This window comes from Balaenoptera musculus, chromosome 9 (genome assembly GCF_009873245.2).
Source record: "Balaenoptera musculus isolate JJ_BM4_2016_0621 chromosome 9, mBalMus1.pri.v3, whole genome shotgun sequence".
In the NCBI taxonomy this organism is placed as follows: domain Eukaryota; kingdom Metazoa; phylum Chordata; class Mammalia; order Artiodactyla; family Balaenopteridae; genus Balaenoptera; species Balaenoptera musculus.
Genome location: NC_045793.1, coordinates 65,888,333 through 65,908,862, shown reverse-complemented (window position 1 = coordinate 65,908,862; position 20,530 = coordinate 65,888,333). Strand labels below are relative to the sequence as shown.

At 35.8% G+C, this 20,530-nt stretch overlaps 1 protein-coding gene across 3 annotated transcripts in view; it reads left to right on the top strand.

Moving 5' to 3' along the window:
- Positions 1 to 20,530, top strand: part of THSD7A (thrombospondin type 1 domain containing 7A) — a 741,583-nt gene that overhangs the window by 641,254 nt on the left and 79,799 nt on the right. For all 3 annotated transcript variants that reach the window (XM_036863122.1, XM_036863123.1, XM_036863121.1), the window contains 2 exons: positions 5,520 to 5,754; positions 10,412 to 10,527. In XM_036863122.1, coding sequence (XP_036719017.1) covers positions 5,520 to 5,754; positions 10,412 to 10,527 — 351 coding nt within the window. The remainder of the gene's footprint in view (positions 1 to 5,519; positions 5,755 to 10,411; positions 10,528 to 20,530) is intronic.

Genomic DNA, 20,530 nt, shown 5'->3' with positions numbered 1-20,530 from the left:
TCAGTGTTAATTTCCTGATCTTAAATATTGAATGTGCTTATGTGTAGGAAAATGCCCTTGACTGCAGGAAATACACATTGAAGTTTTTAGGGTAATAGGGTATCATTTCAATAACTTCTTCCAAGTGATCCAAGGGAAGAAACTATTGATAATACTTTTTATTTTCCTATAATTATTGAGGTTGGTTCAAAGTTAAACAAAAAATAATAGAATGAAAACAATTTGAATAAAATTGCTTTTCATAGCATCTTGAGTAACATTATGTAACCTATTATTTTGTGTATCGGCAGTACACAAAAATGTCATAAAATGCCTCTTATTGAAATATTGTCATTTGGAAACCAAATCACAAATGATAGCAACTGGAGATAGATAATATACTGGAGAAAGTAAAAATATTTCTTTTCAACTTAAAAAATAAAATTGTGTGTGTGTGTGTTTGTATCTTACTTCCAAAGCCTTGACTTTTAGTTAAATAAGTTTAGTAATTTGCTTTTTGATTTGTTTGATGCTTTGAGGTAAAAATCTTCCTTGTATTTTGTAAAACTACAGGATGGATTCCAAGAGCTACTTCAGAATTATTTCAGGAGTTCTAAAAGGTTGCCGTCTTTTAACATTTAAGTCTGGCATATTTTTAATATAAATAGTAGTAAGTTGAATTTTAATGAAAAATTTAAAACTGATGTTAGGTTTATGGCCTCCTCCATTTTTTTAACTTGTGTTACAGATTCTTAACAAACTTGGTTTAAAAAGGAAAAATGATTTTCAAAATGTTTTCCACTGAATATAGCAGTAACTTCTGTTAGTTCTCATTATAGATTCAATTATCCTTACAAAGCAAGAAATGAGAGAATATTTATTTTTGTAAAGTTCAGAATGACCTGATATTATAACTTCAGCAAAATGTTAGTGTGTCTTTACACCTGCTTTACACATGCAGAGAATGGAGACAATTGAATAAAATTAGGCCAAATTTTTTCTCAAATAATTAGTATCTTCAAAAATTATATTTTGCAGTATAAAACATTGGGGAGAGGAATATTTCTATTTTAGCTTGCTTAGTTTTTATAGTTAAATGATTTTAATTCTAAGAATCAGGGAGTATTTATATTTCCTAGAGGAATTTGAAGAACCCAGGATCTATTTTATGTGTATATACACACGTAACTGTGACTTCTAAGCAAATACCACTTCCTCATCTTCCTACTACTGACTTTGAAAAAGGAGTTCTGCTTCAGTCTGTTCCTACAGGACCACCAGACAGGATTTATGCAGACTCCACACTGGGACGTCTTCTACCTTTTACTACAGGGGGAAAAAAGTAGAAGGGGTAGCAGCTGCAGCAGAGTCTCTTGAGGTTCTCTATGGCTAACGCACTTCCAATTAAATTCCCTGAAATCATGCCATTGCCAATGTTCTTTTCATCCACAGTGGTCTGCTATCAAAGTGATTAGGGCTGCAGTAGCAGGCAAAGTTACAAGTATCTTAAAACTGTGATTCATAGTACACTGTAACTGCCTCTTCTTAGCCTGAGCCCAGTCTACTTCCTTATTGCCAGTAACTTCCCTGTGTGGACTCTGTACTCCAATTGACTGCATCAATGTTACTAATTCCCAGGGTCATGCCTGCCTGAGTACCTTTGCTTTTATTTATTTTTTCTTCTGCTTAAATAAAATCCTCCCTTCCTTCTCTCCCTTCCCAGAACTCTGCTTATTAAACTACTACTCCTTCAAAACTCATACCAATGCCTTATCTCAATAACCTGAGTCATTTTTAGTACCCCCCCCAAACTAACGTAATCTTACACTTTTGAATCCCAATTATACTAAATACCTCTTTTAACATAATTATTATATTCTACCTAGAATTATACTCATTTTTTTGCTCAACTTATCCCCCTATTACTTTTCTCCATTGCATTATAAGATCCTTGAGAGTAGCAAGAATTATTTCTAACCCCTCTAGATATCCCTTGAAGCACAGGTAACCATTGCATATTGCAGTCAGTACATAGGTTTCTAATTAATGTTTTGAAAAGGTTCTTTTTTTTTCAATTGGCCATCTAAATTGTAAGGACTTCAATGCCAGACCCAGTAACACCATAGTTCTGTTAAATGTTTCCTAATCAAGCTTTTTATGGGCTTGATGTGGGGAGGAAAAGTCACTTTTTCATTCCTAAGAGAGAAGTTTCACATAATAGTTGGTATTTTCATATGAACATGAAAGTTTATTTATATAGCAGGATTTCATCAAAGTATGATAAAGTCTTTCCTTTTGGTGGAATGATAGAAAATCTAAATAGTCACATTAGTATGAAGCACATGTTTTTATGTATAAGAGGATTTTTTAAAAAATACGCTTATCACTAATTTTGTCACAGATGACATTTTATAATCTCCCCAGTACTACAGAAAAGGGAATATTCCCAGATGTCTGGAATTAGATCTTCCGATAAATAATAAGTAAATTCAGTATTATATCTATCAATTTTTCAACCATAAAATTATTCCCCAAATAACATGACCATGCTGCAGTGACTGATTACTCCAAGCCATGCTTTCCAAATTGCCACATTGTTATTATAATTAAGATCACATTGGGGCTTATCTGTGCAAGTATCTTGACATCAGCCCAAAACTGCTGATGTGGCTTTAATGTGGATTGGGGCAAGAAAATAAATAGTCTTTATGTCTGTAAACTTAACAGTTATCTTGTAGCTCCTGGACACATTATGCTGATGTTGTAGAAGTTCTTATTTTTTTCAAAGCCAAGCAGTGAATTCCAATGTCAAAAGCAATTCAGAGTTTTAAAATCACAATTTAAATAGCATACGTATACTCAAAGTGAAAATGGGGTAAGTAAAGACACACATTATTTTGTTGAAGAAGGATAATTTCACCATTAATATGAAGGTATGGTTAAAATGGTTATGTAAAATGTCTACAATTAGCATGTGTTTTCCTGAGAAATAAGGCTGGACAAATCTCGAGCCTCAGGGAAATGAGTAATAGAGTGTTCATTTATTTCTCCCCAGTCCAATTAGCAGGTTTAGGAGTCGTTCCTATTCAAATCCTAAACTTATTGCTTCCAGTGATGGAAGATAGAATATGAACTGTGACAGATGTTTTCACCTTCATGAAGCAGGGGACAGCAATGAAATGCTGTTTAATGCAGGTTATTCGGATCCCATGTTCAACACTGCATAAGTGATTATAAATCGCAGTTAAATTCTCACGTAAACTGCCTACTGATTTATATGCTGAGTAGAGGGATGTCCTTACTCACAAATGAAATGATACCTGAAGATCAGCTCAGGGTGTGGTTTTGTTTATGACTTTTACCCAAATCTCAAGCTTTAGAGGCCATCTTCCATATTAGGGTCACTAGCTATTGAATCACTTTTTCTTATTTTTTTTTTTTAACTTTTTTAGACTTGCTTTCCTAATATCTAAAACCCACCTCTTATTATGTTCAATATTTCCTCCATTTACTATTACAAATATGTGTGATGAACACCCAAGGTTTCTGCCATTCCACATGAACAACCAGTTATTTTCTGTTCTTAAGATGAACAGTGGTATATAAGATGAATAGTGGTAAGAAACTTCCTAAATTCCTGTTACTGTGGCCGCATCATTTAATCTGTATGGGCTCATCCACTTTATAATTTTTAACTTGTACAGCAGCTGTGGATATTAAATGAGGTCCCATCTACAAAGTACTTATAATGGGGCTAGCACATAAAAAAGTTCCATATTGACAACTCCACACCATATTCTGTTGATTAAAGGACACATCTGTTTGACCCTTCATCATCTCTGTAATTACTACATCTTACAATGGATGCATTTTTAAAAATTTTTATTGGAGTATAGTTGATTTACAGTGTTGGGTTTCAGGTGTACAGCAAAGTGAATCAGTTACACATATACATATATCCATTCTTATTTTTTTATATATTCTTTTCCCGTATAGGCCATTAAAGAGTATTGAGTAGAGTTCCCTGTGCTATACAACAGGTTCTTATTATGTATTTTATATATAGTAGTGTGTATATGTCAATCCCAATCTCCCAATTTATCCCTCCCCTCCTTACCCCCTGCTAACCATAAGTTTATTTTCTACATCCGTAACTCTATTTCTGTTTTGTAAATAAGTTCATTTGTATGCTTTTTTTTAGATTCCACATGTAAGCAATATCATATGATATTTGTCTTTCTATGTCTGACTTACTTCACACATATGATAATCTTTAGGTCCATCCATGTTGCCGCAAATGGCATTATTTTGTTCTTTTTTATGGCTGAGTAATATTCCATTGTATGTATGTACCACATCTTCTTTATCCACAGTGGATGCATTTTTAAATCACTGTGGCCAAGCAGCAGTTATAACACAGTTTTCATTGCTAGTACATGTGAATTTCATTGTTATTCCTGGGAGCAATAGCAACCTCATGATACTTCTGCCAAAAACAGAGAAACAAAAACAGCTAAGGGCCATTTGAGGAAGGAAAATAAACCGTTCCTCAGTTGCTTGCTTAAACCTCTCATTCATAGACATCTTCTGGTATGATTAAAAATGCAGCAGCATCAGAACTTAGAAATAGGTACCAGTATCCTGGAAGAAAATGCTGGAGACAACAGGGGAACACTCTTGAAGAAATCCTGCATCATGAACACGTTCGATGCCACACAGATGATAGTGTAGGAGAACACAAACTTTGATGAGTGTGAGTCTAAAAGCTACTTGAAAGATTTGGATTCTGAATGTAAAGAAGTTTTAGGAATACCTTCCCTTTTAAAGTATGTAAAAGGGTTATATTTTTAAAAATTATGTCAGTAAGTCATACAAAGCTATTTCAATAAGCATACAGTAAAAATTAGAGTTGATAAAAAGTATTGTAGTTTAATTTGCAGCCATTTCTCTTTCTTTGGGACACATAAAATGATGGTCTATCCCACAGTCAATCACATCGTAGATTTGAAGAAATACGATACTATCATTACTACATGGCTTCTCCAATAATGCTATGGAAGGTCAGAAAGCATCAGTTGATTTTAAAACCCCTGTTTCTAATCACCCTAAATCCTAATTCATTGAAGTAAGCAGCACTTTGAAGCCTGTAATTAAGGCTTTCATTTTGAGGGATAACATTTGAAAACACACTGGGTTTTCTCCATCCACAGAGTCTCAATGCCCATGTTTCCCCTGGTTAGCAATTACATAGACTTTATTTGTTCCTCATTTTCATCTTCTCTAGTGAATAATGGCCTCTCTCTTTGAGGTCCTCCTGAGTGCCCCAAACCAAATATCATATATACCACATAGTTTAAATTTTAAGCCAGACCATGCCAAATGAGATAAGATTACTATGCAATTTGCCTTCCTAGCAGTGCTCTGGTCACATGTGCTAATAAGTGGCAGGTATCATTGTTATTGTTAATTACAAGGAACAGAGAATGGTCAGGTTCCTGTTGGCACCATATCTAATCTGCTAATGTTGTCCATTTTTATAGGTGGAGTTCAGTGTCCAAATAGCAGTGCTTTGCAAGAGGTGCGCAGCTGTAACGAGCATCCCTGTACTGTGTACCACTGGCAAACTGGTCCCTGGGGCCAGTGCATCGAGGACACCTCAGTTTCATCCTTCAACACAACTACAACTTGGCACGGGGAGACCTCTTGCTCTGTTGGCATGCAGACAAGAAAAGTCATCTGTGTGCGGGTCAATGTTGGCCAAGTGGGACCCAAAAAGTAAGGGCTTTAGAATGACAACAGTAAATCCTGTGGCCAACCATGCAGGGATTGGCTCAGGCTTTACTTGCTTCATGAAATGAAGCATTTGATTCTTATCATACCTGGCCTCAAGAGTAAGACTTCTTTGTTTTGAATGCAGCCACTGATAAAATTGTAACAGCTTGAGAGCCTTGTACCTGGGATCCATAAATTCTCTAGAAATCTTTCTATGTGGTATCTACTTTCAGTGTTACAGTAGCAGTTTCTGCTTTTATTGAGCTAGTGAAGCAATGAAAAAACTGCTTGCTTTTGGCCTGGCTGATCAATAATGACAGTATACGAAGTCCTAGCAGTGGAGGTCATCCATGACCTCCTTTATATCCGTAGGCTATGGAGGCTGCCGATCTAGTTTAATTGGGCAGTAGCCCTCTATGCTCTGCCTTTCATTTCCCCTAGAAAGTACTATATCAAAAATACTGAGGCCAAACTTATTACATCTTTTAATGGTTAAATGAATAAGCCATTTGTTCCCAAGAGAGAGCCTTAGGATAGGATGATTGTTATAATAAGCAGAAAAACCATCAGTTTCTTACTGTAGTTACCAGTAGCGTAACAACAAGGCAAACGATTTGCTAGAGGGGAGGGCAAAGAACTAGAAAGTTGGCATATTGTATGTGCCTTGTGAGAAATATAAACAAAAACATGTCATAGCATAACTGGGCTAATTATTTCTTAGACAAAGTTAATCAGTTATAAAAATATATGCCAAGGACTTCCCTGGTAGCACAGTGGTTAAGAATCTGCCTGCTACTGCCGGGGACACGGGTTCGAGCCCTGGTCCAGGAAGATCCCACATGCTGCGGAGCAACTAAGCCTGTGCGCCACAACTACTGAGCCTGCGCTCTAGAGCCCGCGAGCCAAAACTACTGAGCCCGCATGCTGCAGCTACTGAAGCCCACATGCCTAGAGCCCGTGCTCTGCAACAAGAGAAGCCACCGCAGTGAGAAGCCCGTGCACGGCAACAAAGAGTAGTCCCCACTCTCCGCAACTAGAGAAAGCCTGCATGCAGCAAGGAAGACCCAACGGAGCCAAAAATAAATAAATTAATTAATTAATTAAAATATATATATATGCCAAGAGGAAAAAAGAACTCTACCTTTTGAGATTTAGACAGCATAAATCTTTTAAAATTCAAATCATCTTAGCCATGTGAAACATGGAAAGTAGAACCCATCAGTTTGCATTGGTATAAAAATGGCCTCATAATTTCCAAGTACTTGGCTAAGTGCTTAGGTATCATGTGTGATCTTAAGCATACTACTTAACAGATTCTGGCTTCAGTTTTCAAAAATTTTTGAAGGGATTTAATGAAAAACAATGTAGTAATGTAAGCACTCAATAAACCTTAGAAATTATATTTTCTCTTAAAAATTTGAGATAGTTCTTAGTGTTTCAGGGAAAGGATAATAATGTAACTGATATATGACAAACTCCAGGGGATAAATAAGAATCCCATTATGAGTTGTTTTTTACTAATGGCCAGGGTTCTGGACATTAGCAGTATTTTGTCCCATACTTTATTTGTTTGTGTACTTTGAAATTAAGAAATATATTAGAAAATACATGCCAAAAAGACTTGAATACATTGAGAAACAATTCCACATGCTTAATAGGTAGCCCCAAACCAATATTTTAATAGAAATAATGCTAAAGTTGTAATGAATCTAACAAAGGATATTAACGTGCAGTGTATTAAAATTCAATAGCAGTAACAGCAGAAGCGGAAGTCCCAAGTGCTGGAGAATTGTGGGTCTTTCTGGGACAAGCAGAGAGGTTGAAATATTCACCGTAGAGGGTTATAACCTGACCAACTTGTCATGGTACAGATTGGAGGGTTATTGTGCTGAGCTTCTATGGGTAAGCTCACTCTGTTCCTATTTTGCAGTTAATCACTTTTTAGATGTTGCTGTTGATATTTTCCTCACGCAAACTACAAAATATATTTCTGAGCAGTGGATGTACATATGCACAAGCCTATGCGTGGAAAAGCCTGGTGGATTAATGTTATTAAATCATTCAGTAGAAAGGGTATCCTGAAGCCCCATGTCAGACCACCACAATAATCCATTAAAAATGTGCTTTACCCTTGCAGCCTTTATTCAATGACCTGGATACAAGTATAGATTTGTTAAATCAAATGGGTTTACTTTGCCCTTAAAGTTCTAAAAAATTAAGCAAATACTGTGAATTCAGAAGAAAATGTTACTACCCTTATGCCTAAATACTAGGTTAAATTCAATGACTGCTTTTCAGTACTAGGCATTTGAAACAAAAATGCAAATAGAAATCTTGTTTTAAACTCCTCTTAATAAAACAGATTACTGTGCAATGGTAAAATCAATGTTATTGATCTTATCTATCCTCCGAGTAACAAACTTCAACTCCTATCACATCTGTTTAATTTGACCTTGAAAAAGATTTGGGGGAAAATCAATTCCTTGATTCAAACCACAGACACTAAATACAAACAGTACAAAGGAGAAAAGAAGCATGTTGACTGAACCAATTGCCTCACCAAAGGAAGTCTGAATTCATTTTACTGGATGTAATCTAGGCTGTATAATTTATCTTTGTGTGTTCATTTAACGGCTTTGTTTTTAGTAATTTTGTTCTCCACAGTTAACCAAGTATCTTGCTAAGGAAATTTCTAAACCATATAAAACAGAATTTTGGAGGTTGTCAATGATAACGTAAATTCCGTTGATTTATTGAGGGCTAAAATTTGAAGAGCATGTAATTGAGTAATGCTCTCCCATTGTTAAAGTTATAAAACTGCCTCATTGAGGAGGAGTGCTTCCAATAATAATTACTAATCAATAGTTCCATAGTTTCAAAAGAATTAACAGGATTTTATGGGGGTTTTGCCATATAATATTTCCTGGTTAAGCATGTAGGTTAAGTTATAATTCTAGTGATTTATAATCTCAATTGTAACAAAACATTACCTTCTATGATTCTCATCTAAATTTCTTTGCCCTTGAGTAGGCATAGCAATTAGGAAAATCCAAGCCTATGCTCAACATAAACCAGGGAGATAATTTCTTTTTGAAATGTTGAATCCAATATATTTTTTAAAAATCCACTTTCAAATAAACCCTAGTGTTACAGAATGAGAGAGAAAGGCATGTATCTCTATAGCTGAGTAGAACATAATACTTATGGATGAGATAGGATATATAGATAAAAAAATTATAGATATATCAAAAATGAAGTGTCAGCAAAGCACTATAAAGAAATTATGAGAAGGAAATGAATGATGTTGATTTTTTCACTCATAGTTCAGTTCTGAAAATCTGATTAACTTACTTGTTGAAAGAGTTTATCTTGACTTAACAAAAAATTTGGCTTCTTCTATGGGGAGTATTTTTAAATCCCATTTTTCACTAATTTGCCAAATTATTCCAGCAACAGTTATACTGGCTGTTTGGTTTATTTCTTCACTGCCTCTTAGCTTACTTGTCAGAGATTGATATGACCTCAAAAGAGAATTTCTTAGGAATCAGAGCATTAAGTACTTTTAGTTACATGAATTATGTTATTATATTTTGTTGTCATAATATACATCTTCTTCTAGTGTTCATGACCAACATTTGACCACTAATGATAGTAGAATCAGATTGTGAAGATGCAGAGAAGCATTGGAAAATTTGAAAACCATGTAATAAGTATACAATAAACAAAACAGTATATTTAAAACTCATACATCAGCTTCCTAAAATTATCTTTTAGGAAGTGAAAACCTTATATAGTGTAAGACATTTCAGTGTTTTGTCATTATTTTTCTCGTGTTTTCCTAATATATTTTTGGTGTATTTTTTTAAAATAATAATTTTACTATAATTTATGTCAAGAACACAGTGTTTTATTTTTCTTTAAATTACTTATTGGCTATTTTTGTTTTATTTATATTCACTCTTTTTGTTCTAAAACTATTGTAATTTATAAAAATATTTAAAACTAGGAATAAAATGGAAGAAAATATAAGAATAGAGACAGTGAATGACACCAGGAATAAAGCAAAAATTGTTTATCTTAATGAGCTATACACTTTTATTATTTTATTACTTATTTGTTATGAAATACATAGCTGTAAATACAATATTGGTTTTTGAGCATATACTATGTATAGAATATACTCCATTATAAATTTATTTTGTGCTAAACATATTTTGTAAAAATAAAGTGCAGAATAACCTGGAAGATTATAATTGGCAATAAGCCTATTTAGTTATAAGAGATGTAGCATTGGGTCCTTAAATTGGTAATTTGAACTCCCATAAATTTCTTATAAAGCATGTTGGAAAATACAGATTTATTAATGGAGAGATTGTTATAAATGGATAAAATACAATTATTATATTTTCTTCTACATAGCACAATTACTATAATTAAATTTACACTTCCTGCCTTGAGAAGCTTTATTGAGGTTCAGTTTGGAATAATTATTTTGGTTTTATAGCCCTTGTCAAAAGCAGAAAGGATCCTAGAGGTTAAGTTAAATAATACAGATTGATGGCTGTTTAGCAATTTCAGCAATAAAAATTCTAAAGATACTAAATTACCTGGTTTTCTGGATTACTGTAGAGGTCTAGTAGTTTCCCTTTGCTTTTCCCAGGTGTCCTGAAAGCCTTCGACCTGAAACAGTGAAGCCCTGTCTGCTCCCTTGTAGGAAGGACTGTATCGTGACGCCATACAGTGACTGGACATCATGCCCTTCCTCATGTAAAGAAGGTATTATCTGCAGAGTTTTGAAGGAGGTTCACCTAGGAACCCTCTCACTGGGACCTCCAAGTTCCTCTGGTTGAGCAATGTTTTTATTCTTACATGGGGCTGGCTGTGTAATCCTGGTTTGGCTTGAATGCCATAAAATTTTGGTTTCCTTCTAGAAAATAATACAGCTTTTAGAGTACCAAACAAATGAGTTTTATGCCAAAACTGGCTTAAATAACTTTATACTATAGATCAAGGTGAAAGGATTCTAAACTTTATTAATAATGTTTCCTTTAACATTGATTCTAGAAGAATGTATAGTGGCCTTATGTATTTCAAAAGGAATATAGAGTGATCTTCTCAATACTCATGGCTCTCAACCTACTTAGTGGCAAGAAATAGCCATGGGACCAGATTCAGTACAGATTCAATTATATGACCCAGAGGATGGGAATAAAGGAAAGAGAAAAGTGGTCAAATTGTACCTCTGCCAACACTTAACATGACATGAGGCATTTACAAGATGAGGATTTGTTCCCAGTTTGGTTTGTTTTTGCTTTCATTACTCACAGACAAAGACCCTTTAATATCACGGCAGATACTTTGTTAATTCTTTACCCTCCAGGATAGGGTCCTTTCTCGTTGCTGCTGAGAAAGATGTGAGCATTCTCCAGGTGACTTATGCAGTAAGTGATCACATTGTCTCTCAGTGTCACAAATGACACTGTCTCCTATTTTTTATTTTACTCTCCCGACAAATAGAGACATTTTCTTCAGTTCCTTTTATGCTTTTGCTTATGCTTCTTGACTCTCACTAGAGAGATTCAATTTAAGAATCAACTTCTAGGACTTCCCTGGTGGCGCAGTGGTTAAGAATCTGCCTGCCAATGGAGGGGACACGGGTTTGATCCCTGGTCCGGGAAGATCCCACATGCCACGGAGCAACTAAGCCCGTGTGCCAAAACTACTGAGCCTGCGCTCTAGAGCCCGTGAGCCACAACTACTGAGCCCGTGAGCCACAACTACTGAAGCCCGTGGGCCTAGAGCCCGTGCTCCGCAACAAGAGGAGCCACCGCAATGAGAAGCCTGTGCACGGCAACAAAGAGCAGCCCCCTCTCACCGCAACTAGAGAAAGCCCATGCGCAGCAACGAAGACCCAACGCAGCCAAAAAATAAATTAATTAATTAATAAAATTTTTAAAAAAGAATCAACTTGTAGTTTAACCACTGTTTTAAATCACCAGAATATTTTTAAATCCTGAAGATATTACATAAGATTATAAACTTAATAATGGATAGTTTTTACAGTGTGATTATTTTATATAGTTGAAACATGAGTTCCTTTTCATGCTTTTTCTGTTTTAAACACCCTTGAAATAGCAAATAAATTAAACCACATAGTGTGCAAGAATAGAAAATGTTGATTTGAAAAGTCTTTTAAGGCATTTTAAAAGCTTTTGGGAGAAAAAGAGTTAGCATTAACTCTTTAAAAATGTTAATGGCATTAATCTTATTGATAAAGCAATGTCATTGACATTTTTATCCAGATTTTCTTCTTTTATCCACTTACTTTCTTAAAAACTAAATAACATATGATATCCTTTAGTTTGGTCATAATCAGCAGTAGGATTGTAGGTTAGTATTTCTCATAGGTTAGTATTTCTGTGACAGTTGTTGGCTATTCATTGCTACAATGAAAAAGCTTATTAATTACATGGAACTTATGTGCTTGAAAATTTTATGCTGAATTTTTTATACTTGATGTTTTGTATTGGTATGAGATAGGCCATTTACTAATAATTCCAAAACATAGGCAGTTACATTTATAATGACATGATTAATAATCTCACACAAGTTTAACATCTGTAAGTAAAATTTTTGAAAGTAGAAAAAAATTTGCCTTTTCTTTATGTTGGGCATTTCCTTATTTTGAGTAAAATATTTCAAAATAACAGTACTTTTGGTCTAAAGCATTTCAAGAAAATAAAATAAAATAAAAAGATAAACTAGAAAAGGTTTCATTAAATTGATTCTAGGATAGACGCTCCTCAAAATGAGAAATCAGGTAAAATTTTCTCATTTCATTAGAAATGAGACATTTTGGTATATTGCAATATCCCAAACTAATTTGAAACTAATTTGAGATATTGGAATATGTCCAGGAATTAAGAACCAATTTAGTAGTCTAAGAGTTTGTTATCTTATTATATATTATGTATGTCTGGGAAGGGAAGAAAAATAGATGTAACTTACTCATTAAAAAAACCTATCACTGAACATTAAATAACATGTTTTTTTTTAAATTTTGTTTTATATATATTTTTATACAACAGGTTCTTATTAGTTATGCGTTTTATAAATATTAGTGTATATATGTCAATCCCAATCTCCCAATTCATCACACCACCACCACCACCACCACCACTTTCCCCCCTTGGTGTCCATACATTTGTTCTCTACATCTGTGTCTCAATTTCTGCCCTGCAAACCGGTTCATCTGTACCATTTTTCTAGGTTCCACATATATACGATAATTTGTTTTTCTCTTTCTGACTTACTTCACTCTGTATGACAGTCTCTAGATTCATCCACGTCTCTACAAATGACCCAATTTCATTCCTTTTTATGGCCGAGTAATATTCCATTGTATATATGTACCACAACTTCTTTATCCATTTGTCTGTCGATGGGCATTTAGGTTGCTTCCATGACCTGGCTATTGTAAATAGTGCTGCAATGAACATTGGGGTGCATGTGTCTTTTTGAATTTTGGTTTTCTCTGGGTATATGCCCAGTAGTGGGATTGCTGGGTCATATGGTAATTCTATTTTTAGTGTTTTAAGGAACCTCCATATTGTTCTCCATAGTGGCTGTACCAATTTATATTCCCACCAACAGTGCAAGAGGGTTCCCTTTTCTCCACACCCTCTCCAGCATTTGTTGTTTGTAGATTTTCTGATGATGCCCATTCTAACTGGTGTGAGGTGATACCTCCTTGTAGTTTTGATTTGCATTTCTCTAATATTAGTGATGTTGAGAAGCTTTTCATGAGCTTCTTGGCCATCTGTATGTCTTCTTTGGAGAAACGTCTATTTAGGTCTTCTGCCCATTTTTGGACTGGGTTTTTTGTTTTTTTAATAATGAGCTGCATGAGCTGTTTATAAATTTTGGAGATTAATCCTTTATCTGCTGATTCGTTTGCAAATATTTTCTCGCATTCTGAGGGTTGTCTTTTTGTCTTGTTTGTAGTTTCCTTTGCTTTGTAAAAGCTTTTAAGTTTCAGTAGGTCCCATTTGTTTATTTTTGTTGTTTATTTCCATTACTCTAGGAGGTGGATCAAAAAAGATCTTGCTGTGATTTATGTCACAGAGTGTTCTTCCTATGTTTTCCTCTAAGTGTTTTATAGTGTCCAGTCTTACATTTAGGTCTCTAATCATTTTGAGTTTATTTTTCTGTGTGGTGTTAGGAAGTGTTCTAATTTCATTCTTTTACATGTAGCTGTCCAGTTTTCCCAGCACCACTTATTAAAGAGGCTGTCTTTTCTCCATTGCATATCCTTGCCTCTTTTGTCATAGATTAGTTGACCACAGTTGCGGGGGTTTATCTCTGGACTTTCTATCCTGTTCCATTGATCTGTATCTCTGTTTTTTTTGCCAGTACCATACTCTCTTGATTACTGTAGCTTTGTAGTATAGTCTGAAGTCAGGGAGTCTGATTCCTCCAGCTCCGGTTTTTTCCCCTCAAGACTCCTTTGGCTATTCGGTGTCTTTTGTGTCTCCATACAAATTTTAAGAATTCTTGTTCTAGTTCTGTGAAAAATGCCGTCGGTAATTTGATAGGGATTGCATTGAATCTGTAGATTGCTTTGGGTAATATAGTCATTTTCACAATATTGATTCTTCCAATCCAAGAACATGGTATATCTCTCTATCTGTATCATCTTTAATTTCTTTCATCAGTGTCTTATAGTTTTCTGCATACAGGTCTTTTGTCTCCCTGAGTAGGTTTATTCCTAGGTATTTTATCCTTTTTGTTGCAATGGTAAATGGGAGTGTTTCCTTAATTTCTCTTTCAGATTTTTCATCATTAGTGTATAGGAATGCAAGAGATTTCTGTGCATTAATTTTGTATCCCGCAACTTTACCAAATTCACTGATTAGCTCTAGTCGTTTTTTGGTGGCGTCTTTAGGATTTTGTATGTATAGTATCATGTCATCTGCAAACAGTGACAGTTTTACTTCTTTTCCTATTTGGATTCCTTTTATTTCTTTTTCCTCCCTGATTGCCATGGCTAGGACTTCCAAAACTATGTTGAATAATAGTGGCAAGAGTGGACATCCTTGTGTTGTTCCTGATCTTAGAGGAAATGCTTTCAGTTTTTCACCATTGAGAATGATGTTTGCTGTGGGTTTGTCGTATATGGCCTTTATTATATTGAGGTAGGTTCCCTCTATGCCCACTTTCTGGAGAGTTTTTTATCATAAATGGGTGTTGAATTTTGTCAAAAGCTTTTTCTGCATCTACTGAGATGATCATATGGTTTTTATCCTTCAGTTTGTTAATATGGTGTATCACATTGATTGATTTGCGTATATTGAAGAATCCTTGCATCCCTGGGGTAAATCCCACTTGATCATGGTGTATGATCCTTTTCATGTGTTGTTGGGTTCTGTTTGCTAGTATTCTGTTGAGGATTTTTGCATCTGTATTTTGCATCTATATATATCAGTCATATTGGTCTGTAATTTTCTTTTTTTGTAGTATCTTTGTCTGGTTTTGGTATCAGGGTGATGGTGGCTTCATAGAATGAGTTTGGGAGTGTTCCTTCCTCTGCAATTTTTTGGAAGAGTTTGAGAAGGGTGGGTGTTAGCTCTTCTCTAAACGTTTGATAGAATTCACCTGTGAAGCCGTCTGGTCCTGGACTTTTGTTTTTTGGAAGATTTTTAATCATAGTTAAAATTTCATGACTTGTGATTGGTCCGTTCATATTTTCTGTTTCTTCCTGGTTCAGTCTTGGAAGGAAATACCTTTCTAAGAATTTGTCCATTTCTTCCAGGTTGTCCATTTTATTGGCATAGAGTTGCTTGTAGTAGTCTCTTAGGATGCTTTGTACTTCTGCGGTGTCTGTTTTAACTTCTCCTTTTTCATTCCTAATTTTATTGTTTTGAGTTCTCTCCCTCTTTTTCTTGGTGAGTCTGGCTAATGGTTTATCAATTTTGTTTATCTTCTCCAAGAACCAGCTTTTAGTTTTATTGATCTTTGCTATTGTTTTCTTTTTTTCTATTTCATTTATTTCTACTCTGACCTTTATGATTTCTTTCCTTCTACTAACTTTGGGTTTTGTTTGCTCTTCTTTCTCTAGTTACTTTAGGTGTAAGGTTAGATTGTTTGTTTGACATATTTCTTGTTTCTTGAGGTAGGCTTGTATTGCTATAAAATTCTCTCTTAGAACTGCTTTTGCTGCATCCCATAGGTTTTGGATCGTCGTGTTTTCATTGTCATTTGTCTCTAGGTATTTTTTGATTTCCTCTTTGATTTCTTCAGTGATCTCTTGGTTATTTACTAATGTATTGTTTAGCCTCCGTGTGTTTGTGTTTTTTATGTTTTTTTTCCCTGTAATTGATTTCTAATCTCATAGCATTGTGGTCAGAAAAGATGCTTGATATGATTTCAATTTTCTTAAATTTACTGAGACTTGATTTGTGACCCAAGATGTGATCTATCCTGGAGAATGTTCTGTGTGCACTTGAGAAGAAAGTGTAATCTGCTGTTTTTGGATGGAATGTCCTATAAATATCAATTAAATCTATCTGGTCTATTGTGTCATTAAAAGCTTGTGTTTCCTTATTAAATTTCTGTTTGGATGATCTGTCCATTGGTGTAAGTGAGGTGTTAAAAGTCCCCCACTATTATTGTGTTACTGTCGATTTCCTCTTTTATATCTGTTAGCATTTGCCTTATGTATTGAGGTGCTCCTATGTTGGGAGCATATATATTTATAATTGTTATATCTTCTTCTTGGATTGATCCCTTGATCATTATGCAGTGTCCTTCCTTGTCTCTTGTAACATTCTTTATTTAAGGTCTATTTTATCTGATATGAATATTGCTACTCCAGCTTTCTTTTGATATCCATTTGCATGGAATATCTTTTTCCATCCCCTCACTTTCAGTTTGTATGTGTCCCTAGGTCTGAAGTGGGTCTCTTGTAGACAGCATATATATAGGTCTTGTTTTTGTATCCATTCAGCGAGCCTGTGTCTTTTGGTTGGAGCATTTAATCCATTCACGTTTAAGGTAATTATCGATATGTATGTTCCTATGACCATTTTCTTAATTGTTTTGGGTTTGTTTTTGTAGGTCCTTTTCTTCTCTTGTGTTTCCCACTTAGAGAGTTCCTTTAGCATTTGTTGTAGAGCTGGTTTGGTGGTGCTGAATTCTCTTAGCTTTTGCTTGTCTGTAAAGCTTTTGATTTCTCCATCGAATCTGAATGAGATCCTTGCTGGGTAGAGTAATCTTGGTTGTAGGTTCTTTCCTTTCATCACTTTAAATATGTCATGCCACTCCTTTCTGGCTTGTAGAGTTTCTGCTGAGAAATCAGCTGTTAACCTTATGGGAGTTCCCTTTTATGGTATTTGTCATTTTTCCCTTGCTGCTTTCAATAATTTTTCTTTGTCTTTAATTTTTGCCAATTTGATTACTTTGTGTCTCAGCATGTTTCTCCTTGGCTTTATCCTGTATGGGACTCTCTGCACTTCCTGAACTTGGGTGGCTATTTCCTTTCCCATGTTAGGGAAGTTTTCGACTATAATCTCTTCACATATTTTCTCGGGGCCTTTCTCTCTCTCTTCTCCTTCTGGGACCCCTATAATGTGGGTGTTGTTGCGTTTAATGTTGTCCCAGAGGTCTCTTAGGCTGTCTTCAGTTCTTTTCATTCTTTTTTCTTTATTGTGTTCCACAGCAGTGAGTTCCACCATTCTGTCTTCCAGGTCACTTATCCGTTCTTCTGCCTCAGTTATTCTGCTATTGATTCCTTCTAGTGTATTTTTCATTTCAGTTATTGTATTGCTCATCTCTGTTTGTTTGTTCTTTAATTCTTCTAGGTCTTTGTTAAACATTTCTTTGCATCTTCCTCGATCTTTGCCTCCATTCTTTTTCCAAGGTCCTGGATCATCTTCACTATCATTATTCTGAATTCTTTTTCTGGAAGGTTGCCTATCTCCACTTCATTTAGTTGTTTTTCTGGGGTTTTATCTTGTTCCTTCATCTGGTACATAGCCCTCTGCCTTTTCATCTTGTCTATCTTTCTGTGAATGTGGTTTTTGTTCCACAGGCTGCAGGATTGTAGTTCTTCTTGCTTCTGCTCTCTGCCCTCTGGTGGATGAAGCTATCTAAGAGGCTTGAGCAAATTTCCTGATGGGAGGGACTGGTGGTGGGTAGAGCTGGTTGTTGCTCTGGTGGGCAGAGCTCAGTAAAACTTTAATCCACTTGTCTGCTGATGGGTGGGGCTGGGATCCCTCCCTTTTGGTTGTTTGCCCTGAGGCGACCCAACACTGGAGCCTACCCAGGGTCTTTAGTGGGGCTAATGGCAGACTCTGGGAGGGCTCACACCAAGGAGTACTTCCCAGAACTCCTGTTGCCAGTGTCCTTGTCCTCACAGTGACACACAGCCACCCCCCACCTCTGCAGCAGACCCTCCAACAGTAGCAGGTAGGTCTGGTTCAGTCTCCTATGGGGTCACTGCTCCTTCTCCTGGGTCCTGATGCACACTCTACTTTGTGTGTGCCCTCCAAGAGTGGAGTCTCTGTTTCCCCCAGTCCTGTAGAAGTCCTGCAATCAAATCCCGCTAGCCTTCAAAGTCTGATTCTCTAGGAATTCCTCCTCCCGTTGCTGGACCCCCCCAGGTTGGAATCCTTACGTGGGGGCTCAGAACCTTCACTCCAGTGGGTGGACTTCACTCCAGTGGGTGGACTCCAGTTTGTGAGTCACCCACCCAGCAGTTATGGGATTGATTTTATTGGTGAGTGCAACCCCTCCTAACTGTTTCATTGGTGGCTTCTCCTTTGTCTTTGGGTGTGGGGTATCTCTTTTGGTGAGTTCCAGTGGTCCTTCCTGTCATGATTGTCAGCAGTTAGCTGTGATTCTGGTGCTCTCGCAAGAGGGAGTGAGAGCACGTCCTTCTACTTCACCATCTTGAAACCAGTCTCTCCTTAGCTTTCTTCTCATTTCTCTCAAAGGACATCAATTACTTTCTAGGGGCTAAATAAAAGGATCTGGGCCCCCACAGTGATCCGAGTCTCCAAATGGCCAGTGAGCATTGACAGACCACAGCAGTCAAAGTCTTGAGGCAGGGGAATCCATGGTGCAGGTGAGGGATCCCAGGGTCTGGTCTCAGTGATTTCACTTACAGTAATGATCTTGGGCAAGTCATTCCATTGGGTTGCTGTGGATGGCATGAAAAATACCAGGTTTGAAGAGTTGTAGATTCAGTGGTACTATAAGCCAGGGCATAAATCAGACTAATGATGAATGCTAGAAGAAAAATAAAGAAGTGGGAAGGAGGATAATGAGTAACTGAATAGGGTTGAAATTTCATCAATAACGTGATTTTTTAATTTGATCTCCGCTGATGATTTTTACAGTTCTAAGAGACTGATTTACTCTTCTCTGACCATTTATAAAATACAGAAAATTTTATGTGACAAACTGTGATAACTTATATAAGGCACTTTAAAAAATTTTAGCAGATAGATGAGGGAACAATAGATTGTGAATACTGTACATGTGTTTATTAAATTAATACTCATCTGTAATATATGCATAAATACTTATTGCATTTCTAATTTATTGATTACTATACTTAACTAGCACATTGATGGCCCACAGAGAACTTCAAAAAAGCTTTTGATCTCATTTAAATGTAGAACTCTTCTACATAGATCAGATAATGTAAGATTTACATGATTAGTAACAAGATTTAGTGGTAAAGCAGGAAGAGCTCTAGGGAAGAGACAGGGAAAATATTAGGGAAAAAATATTAGGGAAATCTGTTGAAAAAAAGGTAGAAGAGGCCTTTTTGAAAGAGAGAATGCATAAAAGAATCCAAAGTGATCAAAGGCATCAGGAAAAGTCTTAGTGACCATGAAAAAGATGTGTTGTTCGAAAGAAAGTGGGATCCAACCCACTGGAGCTTGGAGTGTGTCGAGGAAAGTCAAGATGTGAAGTTGGAAAGGAGAACAGAGGCAGGTTGTAGAAGACCAAATTAGATTTACTCAAATATAACAAGACACAGGTTTTAGTTTTTGAACATAAAAATGAGTAGTGAGTTTCATGGTATAATGGAGTGTATGGACTTTGAATCAGCAGATCTGGTTTGGACACCTGTCTTGGCCACAAAGCAGCCAAGTGACCTTAATCTCTCCAGATACTTAATCTCTGCAAGCCTTGATTATAACATCTATGAGTTGTTCTGTGGCAAAAATGAAATAACATATGGTAAAGTGCTGTATGCTTTGTGAACTGTAGTTCAGCTACAGCTACATTATTTGTTGTCTATAGTGATTATAAGTTCCTGTAGGAAAGGCACTACATAGTGCATATGGTCAGAATCTGGTAAATGTTTTAACTTGGTGTATTGAAAGCATTCTTTCTTAGAAGTTCAATTAAGTTGCAATATGTGCAAAGTATTTAGGTCATGATGAAGGAAAACTTACTAATACAAATTTCTGATTATTATTATTGAGGATTTGCTGGTACATTTACTGATAATTGTTTTTAGATGCTTCACTGTGTCATTAAACATGATACATATTTTTTTAAGCAATCATTCACTTTTTTCATTCTACACAGATTTTTCAAGTAACTGCAATTTACCAGGCACAATTTTATTTTTTATTTTTTATTTTTTTAAAGTACTTTATTTATTTATGGCTGTGTTGGGTCTTCATTTCTGTGCGAGGGCTTTCTCTAGTTGTGGCAAGTGAGGGCCACTCTTCATCGCGGTGTGTGGGCCTCTCATTATCGC